The 17,764-nt window shown below is 66.2% G+C and overlaps 1 protein-coding gene across 1 annotated transcript; it reads left to right on the top strand.

The window, feature by feature from the left end:
• The first annotated feature begins 987 nt into the window (after positions 1–987).
• Positions 988–7,417, top strand: SLC6A18 (solute carrier family 6 member 18). The gene is made up of 4 exons (NM_001102113.2): positions 988–1,195; positions 5,673–5,813; positions 6,410–6,547; positions 7,010–7,417. Exons 1-4 carry the CDS (start codon positions 1,036–1,038, stop codon positions 7,297–7,299), a joined length of 729 nt encoding a protein of 242 aa, NP_001095583.1. The 5' UTR covers positions 988–1,035; the 3' UTR covers positions 7,300–7,417.
• Positions 7,418–17,764: the final 10,347 nt, after the last annotated feature.

Genomic DNA, 17,764 nt, shown 5'->3' with positions numbered 1-17,764 from the left:
GAGGGAACCCGAGCTGAGGGAAGGGCTCACATACCCCCTGAGCCTGGCCAAGCCCCTCCCCATGCCTGGCATCACCCCACCCTGCCACCCTCCCAGGGAACCCCTTGGGGATGCAGGTCGCCACCCTACCACAGCTCATAGTGGGCTCACACTGGCAAGGATTCCTGGGCTAGGGGCTGGGGAAGGCCAGGGGAGGGGAGGTCTTCTGGAACTCATCTGGACATCCTCTGCAGAGGAGCACTGTGAGCCAGCTGGAAGGGGAGCACCGGGAGCCAGACAGAAGGGGAGCACTGGGAGCCAGGTGGAAAGGTCACATTCAGACCATATGAGAGGTCTGGACATCTTTGGAAAATAACTGGCTTAAAAGTAAACATAGCAGCTGTCCTGGCAGCCCTACTTGGGCATTCACCCATGTCCACGCAAAATCCCGTTGCAGATGTTCATTGCAGCTCTTCCTCACGGCCACCCTGGTCAGTGCATGGGGGACACAGCACCCCACAGGCCATATAACCACCCGCCAGGCGGGTCTCCAGAGACCAAGGCCTGTAGCCCAGCTCACACCGCTTACACAACGTCCCTCTCCGGGGAGGGAGAGCAGAAGCAGGCCATCGGGGGTGCGGCCACATGAGGGACAGGGCCCCTCCTGGGATGGCCGTGTCCATGCGTCAGCCGAGATGCTGGTAGATGCCTGCAGGGTGCCTAGTGGGGGCCCATGGGTGCTCGGAACTGCTCCTGACAGCCACACGTGAGCCAGCAGTTATTCCAGAAAGTTTATTAAAAGTGAACAACATCCATGGAACAGGCAAGTGGGCCCCAGCCTCGGAACCCCTGAGCTTCTCGCGTTGGTGATGGCGGCCACAGACGTTGGGCAGGAGTGGGCGGGGGAGGGTCCGGGGTCGGGAGGGGCACGCAGTTGGAGGGGCTGTTACCGATTAACCAGCTCCACTGGTTTTCCTTTAAATCACAAAGAAGCACACCCACAGGGCAGAGACTGGCAACTTCCTACCGCTGTGGAGGCTCCGGGCTGTGGCAGGCATGGCGCGCACCCCAGGGCCCGACCAACCTGTGGACGGCGGCGGGGAGGAGCGGCCAGCGTGGGACAACAAACTCCAGTACCTGCTGAGCTGCGTGGGCTTCGCTGTGGGCCTGGGCAACCTCTGGCGCTTCCCGTACCTGTGCCAGACGCATGGGGGAGGTGAGCCTCCTGGGTATGCCCCCCCCACCGCCGCCTCCGGGGTGTGGAAACTCCCACCCCCAGCGATCTGTCCCCCGGAGCCCAGCTGGCGACAGCTTTGCGGTGCTGCTCAGCAGGCCGCCCGCCCAGGCTCCGTCAGGGTCAGGGCGCCGGGCCCCCCTCGCCAGCACTGTGTCCTCACTGACCAGACCCCAGAGGGCAGCCAGGGGGCCGCAGCCACATGGGGAGCTGAGATGGGCACCCAGGCTCCCGCACGAAGCCCACAGCAGCATCTGGAGCCACTGGGCGGGGGCGCCTCGCTCAGTGGCCCGTAGCTGTTGGTGTCACACCTGGTGTTGGGGACAAGAGGCGCAGACCAGGTGGACAGCTGCCCTCAGGGGATGGACGTGGGGTGTGGCTCGCTGTGTCCCCAGGCTCAGGGCAGGGGGCTTCCCGGGCAGAGTCACCCCATCGTGGTGTCTGACCCGAGGCTTCCCCGAGGCCTGTGCTTCCTAGAGCCTGCGGAGCTCCCTGCCGAGGCAGGTGCTGGTCGAGTGTCCCCTGCAGGGCAGCGGCTCTAGCCTCCTGCCTCGGAGACGGGGAGGCCGAGGTGGTGAGGATTCAGCCCATCTCCACCCAAAATGGGGGAGCAGGGGATCAACACAGAAGGCAGAGTCCGCATGAGCACCGCCCACCAAGCTTCCTGGTCATGCAGACACGGCATCTTTGAGGTCTCCTTTTCCTGACGATAAGATCTGGGGCATGTGGGAAAATCTGAACATGCAGACAAATGGCCAGACATTCCTCTGTAACAGCTGCCCTGGCGCCAGAGCCTCCGTGGGTCTGGGGTGGGGGGCGGCCGCACCTCCGTGAGCGCGGCGTGGAGAGCATGGAGCTCCCTGGAGCGCCAGCGCAGACCTGAAGCAGGGCGCCCAGAGCCCCCAAAGCCTGTCGTGCCAGGCCAGGGCCTCGGCGACCCTCCACGCACGGGGCTCCGCCACCTGCAAGCACAGCACTGCCTACAGCCTGACCCGCTACCCAGAGCGGCCAGAGTGGGGGCCCAGGGCCCCCGCCCCATGGACACCGCCTCTGCCTCCATCCAGACATCGAGGCTGCGGGCGCCACCCGCCATGCCCGGGGCTCCGAGACACGCCTGTAGGGTCCAGGATCCAGCTTTCCCAGGCTGGAAGCTCTCGACCAAGTGCCACGAAGCAAGCTTCTCACGCGGCGAGAGGCCCTTCTCCGTCTGCTCTGACCACCTCTGGAGACCCTGAGACAGGGCGGAGGTGACAAGCAGACAGGGCATCGCCTGGTTCGCACCTGCAACCCCCTGACGTCAGGACTGTGCCTCCACGTCATGGAGGGAGGCAGCGTCATCACAGAGCTGAGCAGATGTGGACGCGGGGCCGTCCGGGGCGTCACATACGCTCCACTCTGCAACGAGCAGAGGAGGCGGAAGCACAGTGCCCGGTGCTGAGCCCGGCTGCTGACCGCAGGGCTCCAACCCGGGCTGTGGCCGGGGGGTCCCCCAGGGAGCTGCAGAGGCCCCGATTCCTGCTCTGCCCTGGAGGCCTGTGGTTTAGTGTGGAGCCCTGGTGTCCAGCAGAGTGAGCCCTCTCGGCTCTTCCTTTAAACTCTGCCGCCGCCTTCCTGCATAGACTGCAGCCGTGGCGCGCGGGCCGGGGGTCGGGCCGGGGGTCGGGCCTCGTGTCCGGTGGGAGTGTCCGGCCTGGCCCCTGCGGTCTCCACGGGCTTGGGATGCAGGTCTCCCCTCACCCCGTGTGCCCCTCTCCTTCCATCCTCCCGTGGCTCTTTCCTCAAGATCACGGGCGTGTTTCTCAGCAGCCCACAGGCCCTTGCCGCTGTTCCGACCAGAGGCATCTTTTCTTACTGGACTGAACAGCTGTGTGCCATGCCCTGCACCCCCCGGGCTCTGCCCAGACCCGCCCACAGGGGACGGCACACAGCGGCCGGCCATCTGATGACTGTGTATTCCTTGTCACCGGCTCTGCAGTGGCCCTTCAGCTCTCGGGGCCGGAGCACCGAATGTGCGAGGCTTTCCCCACACTGACCAGGCCTCTGGTTCTCAGTGGACGCCGACTGGGTGCCCCAGAACCTAGCCTGCCCGCACAGGCTAAGGGCGGCCCCATAAGACGCCCCCTAACCTCAGATGCCAATCTGGAGTAGCAGGTCCCCAGGTTACCGTGGCTTCTTCCGATTCTTTACAAATTCAAGGGGTCCCACAACCCCTCTTAAGACTCAGTGGTTTGCTGGAATGGCTCGGGGAAACACTCAGGTCTACAGGTTTATCATGAAGGGTGCAACCCAGGAATGCCGTCCAGGAGCGATGCAGAGGCGGGCCCCCCAGCACGGCCCCCTCCTGTGCCTCCACCAGGCAGGCCCTTGACGGGACCCTGGGCCGCTGGCTGGTGACTCTCAGTCTGCCGCTGCGGGAGGGCCGGGCTGGGAGTCCCAGGGGTGGGGTCGCCCTGCCCCTCCAGCTCCCGGCCTGTGGGGTCAGCTGGGTGAGGCTGAAGGACATCAACAAGCTGAGCCCCTCGCCCGACCCCCCGACACGCCTAGGGAGCTCGGGGGCCGAGCCAGGACAGGACCAGACACGCTCCTCTCAGTTCAGTGCAGCGTCCCGGATCCGGGGCCCCAGCACCAGGTCCACGAAAGGGGGACCAGCTCTCCTCCTGCCTTGTAGTCTGGCAGAAACAAGCCTGCCCCGCGCCACCCCCACTGGCTCCTCCTGGAGTCAGCATGAGGGGGCGGGCACCCCCCGGATGTAGAGCCCCTAAGCCTGGCCCCCAGCACCCCAGCCGGGCCTGTGATCTGGGCCCCCGTCCCCACGGTGGTTGCGTTGGGGCTGAAATGAGCCTGACGCACAGGCTGGACACTGCTCAGCACCGGGTCACAGAAATGCCTCCTGTCCCCCTCTCCCCAGAGCCGGGAGACTCAGCCACGGGCCAGGCCCCCCGTCCCTCCCCTCCCTGTCTGTCCCCTCTCCCCAGACCTCTCCTTGGGCCAGACCCTCTCACGCTGCCCTCAACCAGCCCCTGAGGCCTCCACCTGGACCCCGTCCAGCTAGGGCCTCCCCCTCAGACCGGGCAGGGACGGGGGAAGGGGGCCAAGGGCCAGTCAGCCCGGAGGCCTCACCCTTCCCGGATGGTGGCTCAAACACGTGGGGCTCAGGCCCTGGGCGTGCGGCCGTTCCAGGTCTGCCTCCGCCATGCTGCAAGGTGTGCGTCCTGGGGCCTGAGCGTGCCTCAGGAGGGCACCTCCCTCAGTGACCTGGACCCCGGGTCCCTGGTGACCCCCGGCCACAGCCCCCGCTGCAAGCCCTGCCCGCAGGGGCCCTCCTGCCCCTGGGAGGCCATCCCAGGGCCTCTGGGGCTCCACCTGGAACTTAAGTCTCTAATGTACTTTGCCTTTTTGCTGCTGCATGGGAGACACTGAGACGCATCGTCTGCCCACACGCTGGCCCCGGCGGCCCGTCAGGCCGACACGGCCCAAGAGCTCCATGGCCTGGCTGCCCTCAGGGTTCTGACTCTGCATCCACACTTCGGATGGTGATAGAAAAAGCCAGCACGAAGCTGTGCTGGTGAAGAGCACGGGGCCTTGGTTCGAGGGAGTGGCTCTCGGAAGCTGAACCCAAGCTTCCCGTGGACAGTGGGGAGAGCCGTGCCCACAGCAGCCTGTGCTGTTGGTCAGGGCCTGATGGTCTGTGCTGCTCCCTGGGGTCCCCTGGACCCGTGCAGGCAGCAGCTGCGGTCAGCCAGGCAGCGCTGAAGCAGCCACACGCGCCAGCCCAGGGCAGGCAGGTTCCCAGGGTCTGGACAGAGGATGTGCAGCTGAGACTCCCACGGCACACACAGGGCCGATTCCGCCTCTGGCACTCAGTCCTCCTCCCGACAGTGCAGGAGCGTCCTGTGGGGACCCGTGTCTCCCCAGCAGGCCTGCGGGCTCAGGGGTGCCCGGTCCCCTGCCACCTGCCGGGACCCGCGCCATCCACGTGGTGCAGAAGGGAGCCGCCGTGTCTGCCTGCCTGCCCTCAGGTTCTTGCCGAGAGGCAGCTCTGTCTGAGGGGCCCGGCACCCAGGCCCACCCTGCTGTGTGCACCCCAGCGTCCGAGCAGGGGTGAAGGGTTGGGAAGGGCTTCCCACCTCAACCCAGGGCACAGCTCGGGGGACTTCCGGTGACCACCTCCTGCAAGGCCCTGCCATGAGCAGACGAGCTCCCCGTCCCAGGAGCCCGGGAACCAGGGGTGTCAGGGCCCCAGTGAGAACGCAGCTCGGCCCATGTGTCAGTGGGAACCCCACACAGCCCCAGAGGGTGGGGGACTACAGCTTTAACACAAGCAAACCCCCGACGTCAGGGCTGTCTCCCTCGGTGGCCATGAATGCTTCTCCTTATCCCCCCCACAGCGGCCTGTGTCACCCTCACCAAGGCTGGGCGGGGCAGAGGGCAGAGCCCACTGACAGCCGCGTCTCTGCAGGTGCCTTCCTCATCCCCTACATCATCGCCCTGGCCTTCGAGGGCATCCCGCTGTTCCACATTGAGCTTGCTGTCGGCCAGCGCCTGCGCAGGGGCAGCGTCGGGGCGTGGACAGCCATCTCGCCCTATCTGGGGGGCATGGGTACGTGCCCCCCCCATGACCCTGACCTGCAGCTGCTCCGTGGGGGGGGGGGGGGCGGGGCTGCGTCTACTCTTGCCATGCGTGTTTGCTGGGTGTTCGCTCGTCATACCAGTGCATGCCCGGTGGTTTGGAACGGAAGGTGCAGGGGTCCCGGGCACGCAGGTCCCCAAGGCAGGAATCAGGCGTGACAGCGGAGGCAGGACTCCACCCCAGAACAGCAGCTCGCTGGCGCACGGTGCCCAGTCCATGTGCATGGGGCCCTGAGTGCATGCGACCTGGGACCTCGTGGCACCTGGGGAGACTGGGCAGAGGGCAGCCCTGGTTCCCCGAGTGCCCGTGAGATGGGCTCTGCCGCAGACGGCCCCAGCATCGCCGGCAGGCCTGTGGCATGCCTGGTGGCTTCGGGCTGCCCGAAGGCCCACCTAGAAGCAGGCCGAGGCTGGCGGACAGGCCGCTGAAGCCCAGCCAGGAGGGTGCCAGCCAGCGGGCGGGCAGCAGGGGCCTCAGGGTTGACGCAGGGATCGGATACACAGGCTGGGCGCGAAGAGGTCCATCGGGCCGCCCAGGAAGGCGCTGACCGTGCCCGGTGCCCACAGGGCTGGGCTGCTTCACCGTGTCCTTCCTGGTCAGCCTGTACTACAACACCGTCCTGACCTGGGTGCTCTGGTACCTCCTCAACTCCTTCCAGCACCCGCTGCCCTGGAGCGCCTGCCCGCTCGACCTCAACCGCACAGGTACTGCTGTTGGGAGAGATGCCCAGCGTGGCCGGCCCCCCTGGAGCTGGGTCCTGCTACCCCGCGCTTGCCCGTTTGCTGTGGGACCCCGGGCCCCCCTCACCAAGTAGCACCCAGGCCCTCGAAGCTGCTCACACACCTGGCAAGGAAAAGTGTGTGGGTTGGGCTGCTCATCCCCCTGAATTAGGTCTTCAGGGGGACACCCCCCCAGCCCAAGTGCATGCCCTCTGCGGAGACCTCAGGTGTGGGGAGTACTCATGGTTTTCAAGTGTGCTCATGAACCCGGGTGGGCCTCTGTCCCCGCGGGCCCCCTGTGCCAGCTCGTGCTAGGCACCTGCTGGACAGGCTGAGCAGCTGCAGAGGCCCCTGGCAGCCAGCCCCCCGGGCCCGCTCCCAGGGTGGCGGGGTCCTGCCGGGTCCCTGTGGCCCGCGGCCCACCTGTGCGGGCCCTGCCGGCTCCAGGCCTCGTGCAGGAGTGCCGGGACAGCAGCCCCGTGAGCTACTTCTGGTACCGGCGGACCCTGAACGTCTCGGCCGACATCGGTGACAGCGGCCCGGTCCAGTGGCGGCTGCTGGTCTGCCTGGCCGTCTCCTGGGCCGTCGTGTACCTGTGCGTCATCAGGGGCATCGAGACCACTGGGAAGGTGAGCCGCGCAGCCCGCCCCCGGGCCCCTCCTCACTTCATCTCCTCGGCCTCTGGGGTTCAGAGGTTCTGTCCGTGTCCCTGGAGAGCTGGGCTCCTGTCACCGTGAGGTGAACCTCCTCGGCTCGGTGAACCTCCTCGGCTCGGTGACAGTCTGCACTGAAATCCTCTCTGATGTTAGAACAGCCATTCTGGCTTCTTTGACTGAATTAATTTTTTTCCAGCTCTTTTTCTTTTTGTATGTTTGGGTCTTTGTGTTTAAAGTGTGATTCTGGTAGACAGCGCGCAGCTGGCTCTTGCTTTTACCCCCAGTCTGACTGCCCCCGTCTTCTTCCTTTGGGGTGGTTGCACTGACCGCGCTGTCCATCTGGCTGGGTGAGGCCCATCGCCTTGTATTTCCTTTCTGCTCATCCCCTCTGCTCTTTGCTCTCGTGCCGCTCTTTCTCTGAGGTGTTTTGGACGCCTCTCTATGTCCTTTGCTCGGCGGCTGTAACTCGGTGGTTGGATTTGGGGCTGCAGCCCACTCTGTCTCCCAGCAACGCTGCGCCAGGCGACAGAGGAGGCCTCAGCATCGCCCTCTCCCTCCAGTGGCCACGCTGCCATCACACCTTTCACTACAGCGTCATAAGCAGCAAGCGCAGCCTCAGCACTTCCTTTTTTCTTTGCCTCTCAGCCTGTGGGGTCTTAGGTCACTGATCAGGGACTGAACCCAGGCCCGGCAGTGAGCGAGGTGAATCTTCACCTAGGGAACACCCACATTCTCAGCATTTTTGTTTTAAACACTGCATTATCTTTTAAAGAGACTGAGGCAATGAGAAAAAATACTGAAAGTCACCTCGCTTCCACACAGAGAGGACCAGGGGAGCCTGAGTCTGTGCCTCCCACGTTTGCCTTTCAAACTGCACCCAGCTCCAGCTGCCCACCCCTCTTCCTCCAGGGCTTGGATGAGTGCCCACCCCTCTTCCTCCCGGGCGTGGATGAGTGCCCACCCCTCTTCCTCCCGGGCGTGGATGAGTGCCCATCCCTCTTCCTCCGGGGCTTGGATGAGTCTGGTACTTTTCTCTTCCTCCCGGGCGTGGATGAGTCCGGTACTTTTTACGTTTGTCCTGACTTCAACTGTGACTACACTCCACGCGTCTCTGTGGGGCCTCCCGATGGTGGTTGTGGAGGTCTGCGGGTCTGAGTGTGTGTGAGCTCCTGTACTGTATTTCGGTTAACGTGTGGGGGTGATAATTACTCTCAGGTGAGGGGCTCCAAGCTCGAGGAGACTGGAATTTCAGACCCAACCAACCAGCCAGAAACCCAAATAGTCCTGCACGAACGTCCCTGAAGATGACCTGGGTGGCCGCACCGTGTCTGCATTTGGGGTCTGGGCTCAGGGGGAAGGGTCCCCGTTTGCCGATTTAATTTTTTGCAGACGCTATATGCGCAGACCCTCCCCAGCCCTGAAAGAACTGGGGACTGGTCCTGCTCGGGGAGAGCGTGTGGGCAGGTGTGCGCCCCACAGACCCCATGAAGAGGCCCTCTGGGGCCTCAGCATAGAAGGAGGAGGGGCCTGTGGACCAGAGGGAGGCCACTGCCCACCGCGGTAGAACCCTCGCGTGAGCCTCGGGGCAGCCCAAGCCCCTGAGCGTGACTGGGGCCCGCCGCCCGCTGTCTCCAGTCAGACCCCACGACCCGGCAGTGGCCCAAGGCCGCTCCTGAGCCCCGCTGACTCAGGAGTGGATGCAGAGGAGACTGATGACTGGCCTTTTCAGGCCATTTATTTCACGGCCCTGTTTCCTTACCTGGTGCTCACGGTCTTCCTGGTCAGAGGGCTCACGCTGCCCGGGGCGATGCAAGGACTGACCTACCTGTTCACCCCTGACGTAAGTGGGCCCCACACCCAAGCTCCCCCACAGGCCCAGGCTCAGGAAACAAACAAGCCGGGCCCCCCCAGCCTGGACCCTCCCACCCTCAGCCAAGGGAGCAGAGACGGCCACAGGGAGGGGCGGTCCGGCGTCTCAGGGGTCAGGTTTGGAGGGCGGGGAGCAGAGAACGCGGGCTGGGATGCAGGGGCGTGTGAAATGGGGGTGCAGGAGAGACGCCTGGTGGGGACCTCGGTGTCCCCCGCAGGGTCCCAGACCCCACGTCTCTGAGGGGCTTGTCCAGGAACACGAGCCCGCCAGGAGAGGAGCCACGGGGCCATCCCATGGTCTCTGGAGCCCCAGAGGCTGCACAGCTTAGCACCCTCAGTCTCCCAGGCTGGGCCCCTTGCTGGGCACGTGGGTGGGGTCTGTGGGTTCCCCAGTGGGAACACCAGGCCCTGTGTGCAGGGGGCCCCGCCTGGCCCGCGAGTCCTCGAAACCCCTAGCCTGCAGGGAGCTGAACCGACCCGGATCTGACTCCCAGCCCCGAGAGGGTCGTCCTCCTGTGGATGGGCCCAGGGGGCATTCCGCATCAAAGCAGGGAGCCCGGACTGCCCGTGTCATCACACGCGCTCCTCACGAGTGGTCCCAAGCTGTCTCGGGGCCTGGGTGGGCACACGGCTCGTGGGAGCATCCCGGGGATGCTGGGCAGTCTTGACCAGGAGCACCAGGCTGGGGGCCTGTCTGCGACCACGGGTCCCCATTCCCCTCCAGCTGCGGGTCCTACAGAACCCCCGGGTGTGGCTGGACGCTGCCACCCAGATATTCTTCTCCCTGTCCCTCGCCTTGGGAGGACACATCGCTTTCGCCAGCTACAACCCACCCAGGTAGGCTGGGGCTGGGGCCAGGGGCTGTGCTGCGGAGGGCATGCCGAGCAGCTTGTTGTGACATCCTTCCTGGAACGCGGGGTCAACCGGTGTGAGCCTCTGATAAGCACCTCTCGGGGTTCTGGCAATCACTGAGTCACCCCGAGGGCCGGGAGGCTGCCGCCCTCTGAAGCAGCTTGCAGCAAGTTCTGGAGCAGCTGCCGGAAGGGAACTGGGGTCATCAAAGCCAGGAACAAGGCTATAACCCGGGGCTGCCCGTGTGACACACGTGGCCATAAAAGCAGAAATACAGACTGTGTCAGCCTCCCGGGCACTTAGACGCCCGGGCGCCCGCCTCCTCACGTCGCCCAAGCCTGCCCATGGGTCATAAAACATGGCATGAGCGATGACGCGCTGACAGCAGCCTCCGCGCGGGTCCATGAGGGCAGCGGGCGCGCGGGGGGCGGAGGGCCCAGGGGCCTCCAGTGGTCACTCCTGCTGTGTTTCTGCCTCCACCCTTGCACGGCAGCCACTGTGCGTTTCTCACCTGGAGACCAGGCACCCACACCCAGGGCCCCCAGCTCGCTCCTGCCCCGAGGCCGCAGAGGAGACGGGCCCTGAGGGTTGGCACCAGCTGCCGCCTCGAGCTGGGGTCCCGGGCGGGGGTGGTGGGGAGGGCCCTGAGAGGCGGCGCCCTGCCCCAGGCCTCCTCCCTGGGGCCCTAAGGCCGCGTGTCTGCACAGGAACAACTGCAGGAGGGACGCGGTGAGCATCGCGCTGGTGAACAGCATGACGTCCCTCTACGCGTCCATCGCTGTCTTTTCTGTCTTGGGGTTCAAGGCAGCCAGCGACCACGGGCGGTGCCTGGACCGGTGAGCGGGGCCCTTGGGCGCTGAGGAGTCAGGGATGGGGGCGGTCCGCCTGGAACCATGGGCAGGACCCGAGCTGGAGGTTGGGTCTTGGCCAGGAAGACAGGTTCCGATGAGGGAGTTGTGGACAGGATGGGCCCCCGGCCAACAGCCGGTATCCTGACGGGAGGGGGGGGCACACGCAGACACGGAGGAGGAGCAGGGGCTACAGGGAGGCGGCCACGGCGCACACCCGGGGCCCTCCCCTGGGCCGCGGGCGACCCCAGCCCTGCCCACGCCTCGTCTTGGACTCCCTGCTCCAGAGCTAGGAGGTCACACGTCCTGCGGCTTCCAGTCGCCCAGGCTGTGGTCATCTCTCACCACAGTCCTGGAGCCGGCCCAGTGAGGACGGCCCCACGGGGGAAGTCACCGCATGGGACGGATGGCCTCCCAATGCAGGTTCCCGGGAGAGCCCCACCAGAGGGGCACAAGCCCGCCCTCCGCCTGCTGCTGGAGGTCCAGGGCAGCTTGTGGATGATGGACTCGTGGGCAGTGTTGGCAGGGCACAGGGGAATGCCTGCCATGACCACCCTGGCCATGCGGGGGAGGAAGGGCAGCCACCCGCACCCCAGGCACAGCAGAGCACGTGCGCGGCTCGGAGACCCCAAGAGGCCGCAGTGGCCGCAGCGTCCACTGCGTCCCAGGAAGCAGCGTCCCACCACGGGCCAGCTCTTCCCACCGCTCCCCCCAGATGCCCAGAGAACAAAACCAGAGTGGCCAACACCGGCTCCCCTACGGCTGCACCTTGGGCAGCGTCACCACCTTCTTGCTGCGCCAGGGTCACTAGGCCACCCCGACACAGCAGAATCACAGACGGAACGGACGGAACGCACACGCACGGGAGAGCCACGGCCCCAGCCAGCCTCTGAGAGGCTCGTCCACGGCCCTAGGGGCAAAGCGTCCCGGGGCCTGGCAGGAATGGGCATGTCAGCCACCCCAGCCACCTCTGCAAAAGGCTTCGGGACTCTGCAGGGCGAGGTGCCAAGCATGTTCTAGTGAACAGTCTGAGCCGTGAGCCCCGAGTCGGACGTGGAGGTGTGAGGAGCTTGAGGCCACCCCTGCGGAGGAGGCTGGAGCCCACAGGCCAGGGGGCAGGAGGCTGTGTGGCCTCTTTGTACCCTGGCCCTAGAAGCTGGATAGCCTGTGTCCCCCACATGTGTACAAGACCCCGGGCGCCCCCCAGAGCCCGCCCCTCCGGGGCCACTCATCCAGCGTCCCTGCCCCCGCAGAAACATCCTCCACCTCATCAACGCCTTCGACCTGCCGGAGCAGAGCGTGTCCAGGGACACCTACACTGCGGCCCTGGCGCGTCTGAACGCCTCACAGCCGGCTCAGGTGGCCGGGCTCCCCCTGGAGGCCTGCCGCCTGGAGGACTTCCTGGACAAGGTGCGCAGGGGCCATGGTGCGGCTGCAGGAGGCTGCAGGCGTTGACCTGGGGTCAGGGCTGAGCCCTGGGGCCTAAACGCAGTGCCTCCAACAGGCCCTGCTCTGCAGGTGGGGTCCAGACGGGGCGAGCGGGCCTTGGGGCTACCCAGAGTCCAGGGAGAGGGGCGTGAGCACAGCCTCGAGCCAGGCCATGGCTGGCCGACGTGGGGCAGGGACAGTGACTGGAGGTGGGCAGGCCCCTGCGGGAAGCTGTTGAATGGGCTCCTGAGCCCCAGCCCGGGGGCGCGCGTCCCCCGCCGCAGGTGATTTAGGGGACAGGGCACCTCCCCGCAGAGGTGCACCCACAGTATGTGGTAACACGGCCCGGACGGGGCAGGGTCACCTCTGCCTGACCCAGGAGGGCACCCTGGCCTTCCAGCAGGGAGCGTGAGGGTGGGTGTGCGTCCTGGCGTGGCCCCTGCTGGCACACGCGTGTGTCCTTGGGGGGAATGCTGGCACACGTGTGTGTCCTGGGGGGCATGCTGGCACACACGTGTCCCAGGGGCGTGCTGGCACACGTGTGTGTCCCGAGGGGGGTGCTCGCCCACGCGTGTGTCCCAGGGGTGTGCTGGCACACGCGTGTCCCGGGGGTGTGCTGGCACATGTGTGTGTCCCAGGGGGCGTGCTGGCACACGCGTGTGTCCTGGGGGGAATGCTGGCCCACGCGTGTGTCCTGGGGGTGTGCTGGCACACGTGTGTGTCCCAGGGGGTGTGCTGGCACACGTGTGTGTCCCGGGGGCGTGCTGGCACACCTGCGCCATGTTGCAGAGTGCCTCGGGCACGGGCCTGGCCTTCATCGTCTTCACGGAGGCCGTGCTCCACATGCCCGGCGCGCCGGTCTGGGCTGTGCTCTTCTTTGGGATGCTCTTCAGCCTGGGCCTGTCGTCCATGTTCGGGAACATGGAGAGCATCATCACGCCGCTCCTGGACCTGGGGGTCATGCCCAGAAGGGTCCCCAAGGAGATGCTGACAGGTGAGTGCACAGCCAGGCCTCCTCACCAGATGTCAGATGAGCCTCCCCCACGGGGGCTTGAGGGCTGGTCCCGGCAGCTCAGGCTGACCCCCCGAGGGCCAGGGAGCACGGGTGGGCACTGCGTCCCGCATGGCCCCCGAGGGTGTCCTCCAGGCCACGGTGCCGGGCACACGGCAGGGCACCGGAGACGCCTGACGGGTCGTGTCCAGGCCTGGCCTGCCTGCTGTGCTTCTTCACGGCCACCTGCTTCACGCTGCGGTCCGGGAGCTACTGGCTGGAGATCTTCGACCAGTACGCCGCGGCCCTGAACCTGATCCTCCTGGCCTTCTTCGAGGTGGTCGGGGTCGCTTACGTTTATGGGATGAAGCGGTGAGTCAGCCGCCTGGCCCGCCCCTCTGCTCCCGGCGTCCCGTGGTCCCTGAGTGGGCCTCAGGCAGCGGTGGGTGACACGGGCCATCTGAGGTCCCCCCAGCGAACCTGTCCACAGGCGTAGCCTGGCACCACCGCCTGGCTATGCGGAGGCCCATGACTAACAGTGGTCTCCAGCCACCTGCGGGAGCTCCCAGCGTCCAAGCGCAGGTGGACCCCAGGGCAGGAGGGCCTGCCCAAAGCGCCAAGAGCCAACCTCCCCTGGAGGCCTCCGAGGAGACCCAGCCACATTCTACCACCCTCACCTGGCCCAGGCCCGAGGCACAACCGCACTCACACCTGAACTCACACTTGCACACACACACACACCCCTGCACTCACCTGTCACCCTGCCCAGATAGGGACCCTAGAGGTTGTGACCCCGACCTTTGTTCTAAGAGCTCCTGAGAGGCCCTGAATGCGAGCCTCGATGCTGCTCTACGGGCAGAGGGACAGCGGGCTCGTCCCCAGGGGACACGCCCACAGAGCCAGCAGTGGTGTGGGGGACAGTGCACCCCTGGACTTGGGGGGCCACGCGGTCTCAGAAGGGGACCCTCAGGTGCCCTGCGGAGGAGACCTGGGAGGGGCGGGGACAGGAAGGGCCCTGGGGCGGGGTCCGGAGCAGCTCCAACCCCCTCCCGTGTGTGCCGGGGCCGCTGCACATCCTGGGCCTCTGTTCCTGCCCTGGGACCCCAGTCAGGTGTCGCGTCCCCCCCACAGCTACGCTCACAGAGCTGGAACTCCCCAACCGGGGCCAGACCCACCGGTCCTGCTGCTCCCTGGACTGGGCTCCGCGGCCCCTCGGGCCTTTCCCATCCATTGACCTGGGGGTGGGGCGGGTCCTCACCAGAACCCAGACGGCTGCCTCATCCAGGGGCCACTCGGGAAGACAAGGGACAGAGGTCAGAGTGGAGGTGGGGACAGTCCCTTGGGCCACATCCTGGTGGACAAAGGCTGCCGGCCGAGCGGATGGGGACTGAGCCCAGGCTCTGCGGCAGGTTCTGCGACGACATAGCCTGGATGACCGGGAGGCGGCCCGGCTTCTACTGGCGGGCAACCTGGAAGGTCGTGAGCCCCCTGCTGCTGCTGACCATCTTCCTGGCCTATGTTGCCCTCCTGGCCAGCTCGCCACCGCACTACAAGGCCTGGAACCCCCGATACGTAAGTCCTTTGGGTAGGGGGATGACCCCAGGGCCCAAGACCCAGCCTCACTCCCCTCCCCGGTGCCCACCAGGGACATCTGTGCGCCGGGGCCCACGCAGGCTGCTTTTTCCCTGAGACCCCAGGTCCCTGGCCCTTGATGTCCCCTGGGGCATCGGTGCTGACTCCGGCAGCCCCAGCGACCTTGGGGCTGACCTTGGGTGCAGGCCTCGGTCAGCAGCGGGAGGGCAGTGCAGGCTCCACACTCTGGTGACCCCGTGGGCCCCTGCAGCCCCTCCCCCGGGGATGGGGGCCATGGGGCCGGCTCTGCAGACGCCTGGCCAGTCTCAGATGGGACCCGCCACGGAGACAGGCAAAGCACAGGGTGTGGCCTGGACTCTGGAGCCAGCTCTTGGCCCCAGGCTGCGCGCTGAGCCCATGAGCTCCACCAGCCTGCTTTCCATCTGCCAGCTCAGAGCCGCCCCTTCTCCGGGGTGTGGACGCAGCTGGTTCTAAATTCTCCCCAGAAAGCAGCTGCCCCACACGGCCAGACGGGCATAGGAGGAATGGCGCCACCTTCTGGGGGCGCCCGCCCTGTTACAGTGACCACGGGCCTGAGATTGGGCGGGTGGTGCTCCCCTCACGGAGGGAGCACGGAGTCTGACCAGGCCCAGCGGTCAACCCCAGGACCGAGCAGCCCTTCGGGTGGTCCAGGGTGGCTCTCTCCAGAACGCGGCACCCCAGGTCCCCGGCCTGCCTCTCGGAGCCTAACCCCACAGGTGGCTTGGCAGGCCAAGTCCCTGAAACTTCAGCTGCCCAGGTGCCCACTGCCAGGGAGCGGCCCTGGCCAGGTGCCTTTCCCTCCACCCGCCCTAGGGGCCCCGATAGAGGAGAAGACGGGCTGAGCTGCCCCCCACGCTCATGGCCCCTGGGGCCGAGGGCCAGCCTCCTCTACACAGGGAGTGCGCGTGGGGCGACCTGTCTGCTTCCCGGATGCCCCTCTCAGGCCTCGTGTCCTGCAGGAGCGGTTCCCCTTGCGGCAGGAGAAGCCCTACCCGGGCTGGGTGCTGGCCGCCTGTGTGCTCCTGTCCTTCCTGCCCACCCTGTGGGTCCCGGTGGTGGCGCTGGGCCAGCTGCTCGCCCAGTGCAGACAGAAGACGCGGGACCCGCCGCAGGACAGATGCCCAAAGCCCCGGGGCGGCAGGGCCTGCTGAGCACGGGGTCAGGGTGGCGGGGAGGCCTGCCTGTGCCACAGCCAGGGCAGCACCAATACACGCACGCTTGGCCCCGAGGGCCCGTGGTCATTGTTCCCGACACTGTCGTGCCCTCCGGACCCGCTCACGGCACCGCCCGACTCGCATGTCAGTCCACGCTCCTCTCCAAATGGCCCAAGCCCATTGTCCACCTCCTGGGCCCTGTGGCTGGTGGTTCTGCATGGGGCCCTCGGGGAGGCCGTGCACTGAGTCCACGGGCAAAACGCTGGTGGTAGGGGGAAGGGGGTCTGGGAAGGCCCACCCGCACCCCACAGCAGATGGACAGCGTGAGGCAGGGCCATCTGCAAGGAACGCCGCAGGGCTGGGATGGAGGCCCAGCCCCACATAAGGACCTTTCTCTACCTGAGCCCTGGTCCCAGGGAGGGTCTACCCTGGGTGTGCGTGATGGGGACCTCAGGGCACCTGGTGCACAGACAATCATCCCAGAAGCATGGGGCGCTCCCTCCTCCCCAAAGGCCAGGGAGCTGGGGCACTGAGATGCTAACTGAGATGCTGGCTCTTCGCAGGCTTAGCTTAGACACACTGCCCTTTACTCTTCTGAGACTTTCAAGTCAAGGAGGGAAGGGAAGGCCGATGGTCACGCAAGTCTCCATTCTCTCCAGGGGAGGAGGGCCAGCCTCCCTCCTGAGCATGGGTCCCTCCCTGCACCAAGCCCCACTCCCAGCAGCCTCAGATAAGACCTGCCCTTTCCGGGGCCCGCTCGCCTCCCCCCGCCTCCCTGCACTCTGGACCTCCTCCACCAGCCGGGGACAGTCCTGAGGGGCCCTGGACACACAGGTGAGCTGCCGGAGACCCAGCCTGTCCTCCGCGTTGTGATGGGAGCGCGGCCCTCTGAGCCCAGCCCCAGGCAGGCGAGTGCTGTCCATGGTGCTGAACCAGGCCCTCCGACACGGCCCTGCGGGAGGCCAGCACGGCGCTGGGGCCCTGGGACCCCGGAAAACGGGCCGGTCACTGCCGCATGCCTAAGAGGAGTGGGTATTATAGCCGGGTCAACGCAAGTTTGCCCCGGAGTGAGCCCTAAGCCGCATCGGGTGGGCGGGGTCTGCACTTCACCCCCATGCCGCCCTCAGTGACTCAGGGCCCCCTCTTCCAGAGAAGCACCAACACGGCGTCCACCTCAGCCTCCCTCCTCCGCGTGCAGGGACCCCAGGCTCACACCAGCCCGCCTGGGAGGCGGGTCCAGGCCAGCTGATGGTCACTAATCACCGTGATGCCCTCCCACCACGTCCAGGACAGGCTCTCGGACTCTGGAGTTCAGATGTCCAGGTCCCTGTGCGTATTTGGGGGTCACCACCTTGCCTCCCACCAGCACTTGGAGGGCTCTGAGCTGAGGGGTCTGGGAAGCCCTCTGCCCCATGCTGACCTTCACAAGTGAGCATGCCAGGGCCAGGTGCCAGCACGTGCCAGGGTCACGGCGGTGAGTGGGGGGTGGGCATATGGGGCCAGGGGCCCCGGGTGTGGCCTGTGCCCTGCTTTCTCTCCTGCCTCCTTCTCACTCGCTTCCCGCCTTGACTCCCAGCGGCACACAGACCTGGGGGCGCATGAGCATCTACTTCACATGCAGTTTAGAGCTAGTGAAGTCAAAGCTGATCCACTGTGTGCAGCTCTTTCCGACACCATGGACTGTAGCCTGCCAGGCCCCTCTGTCCATTGGATTCTCCAGACAAGCACATTGGAGTGGGTAGCCGTTCCCTTCTCCAGGCGACCTTCCACCCCAGGGACTGAATGCAGGT

The sequence above is a fragment of the Bos taurus genome, chromosome 20 (assembly GCF_002263795.3).
Source record: "Bos taurus isolate L1 Dominette 01449 registration number 42190680 breed Hereford chromosome 20, ARS-UCD2.0, whole genome shotgun sequence".
Classification (NCBI taxonomy): domain Eukaryota; kingdom Metazoa; phylum Chordata; class Mammalia; order Artiodactyla; family Bovidae; genus Bos; species Bos taurus.
This window is presented reverse-complemented; position numbering and strand designations above follow the sequence as displayed.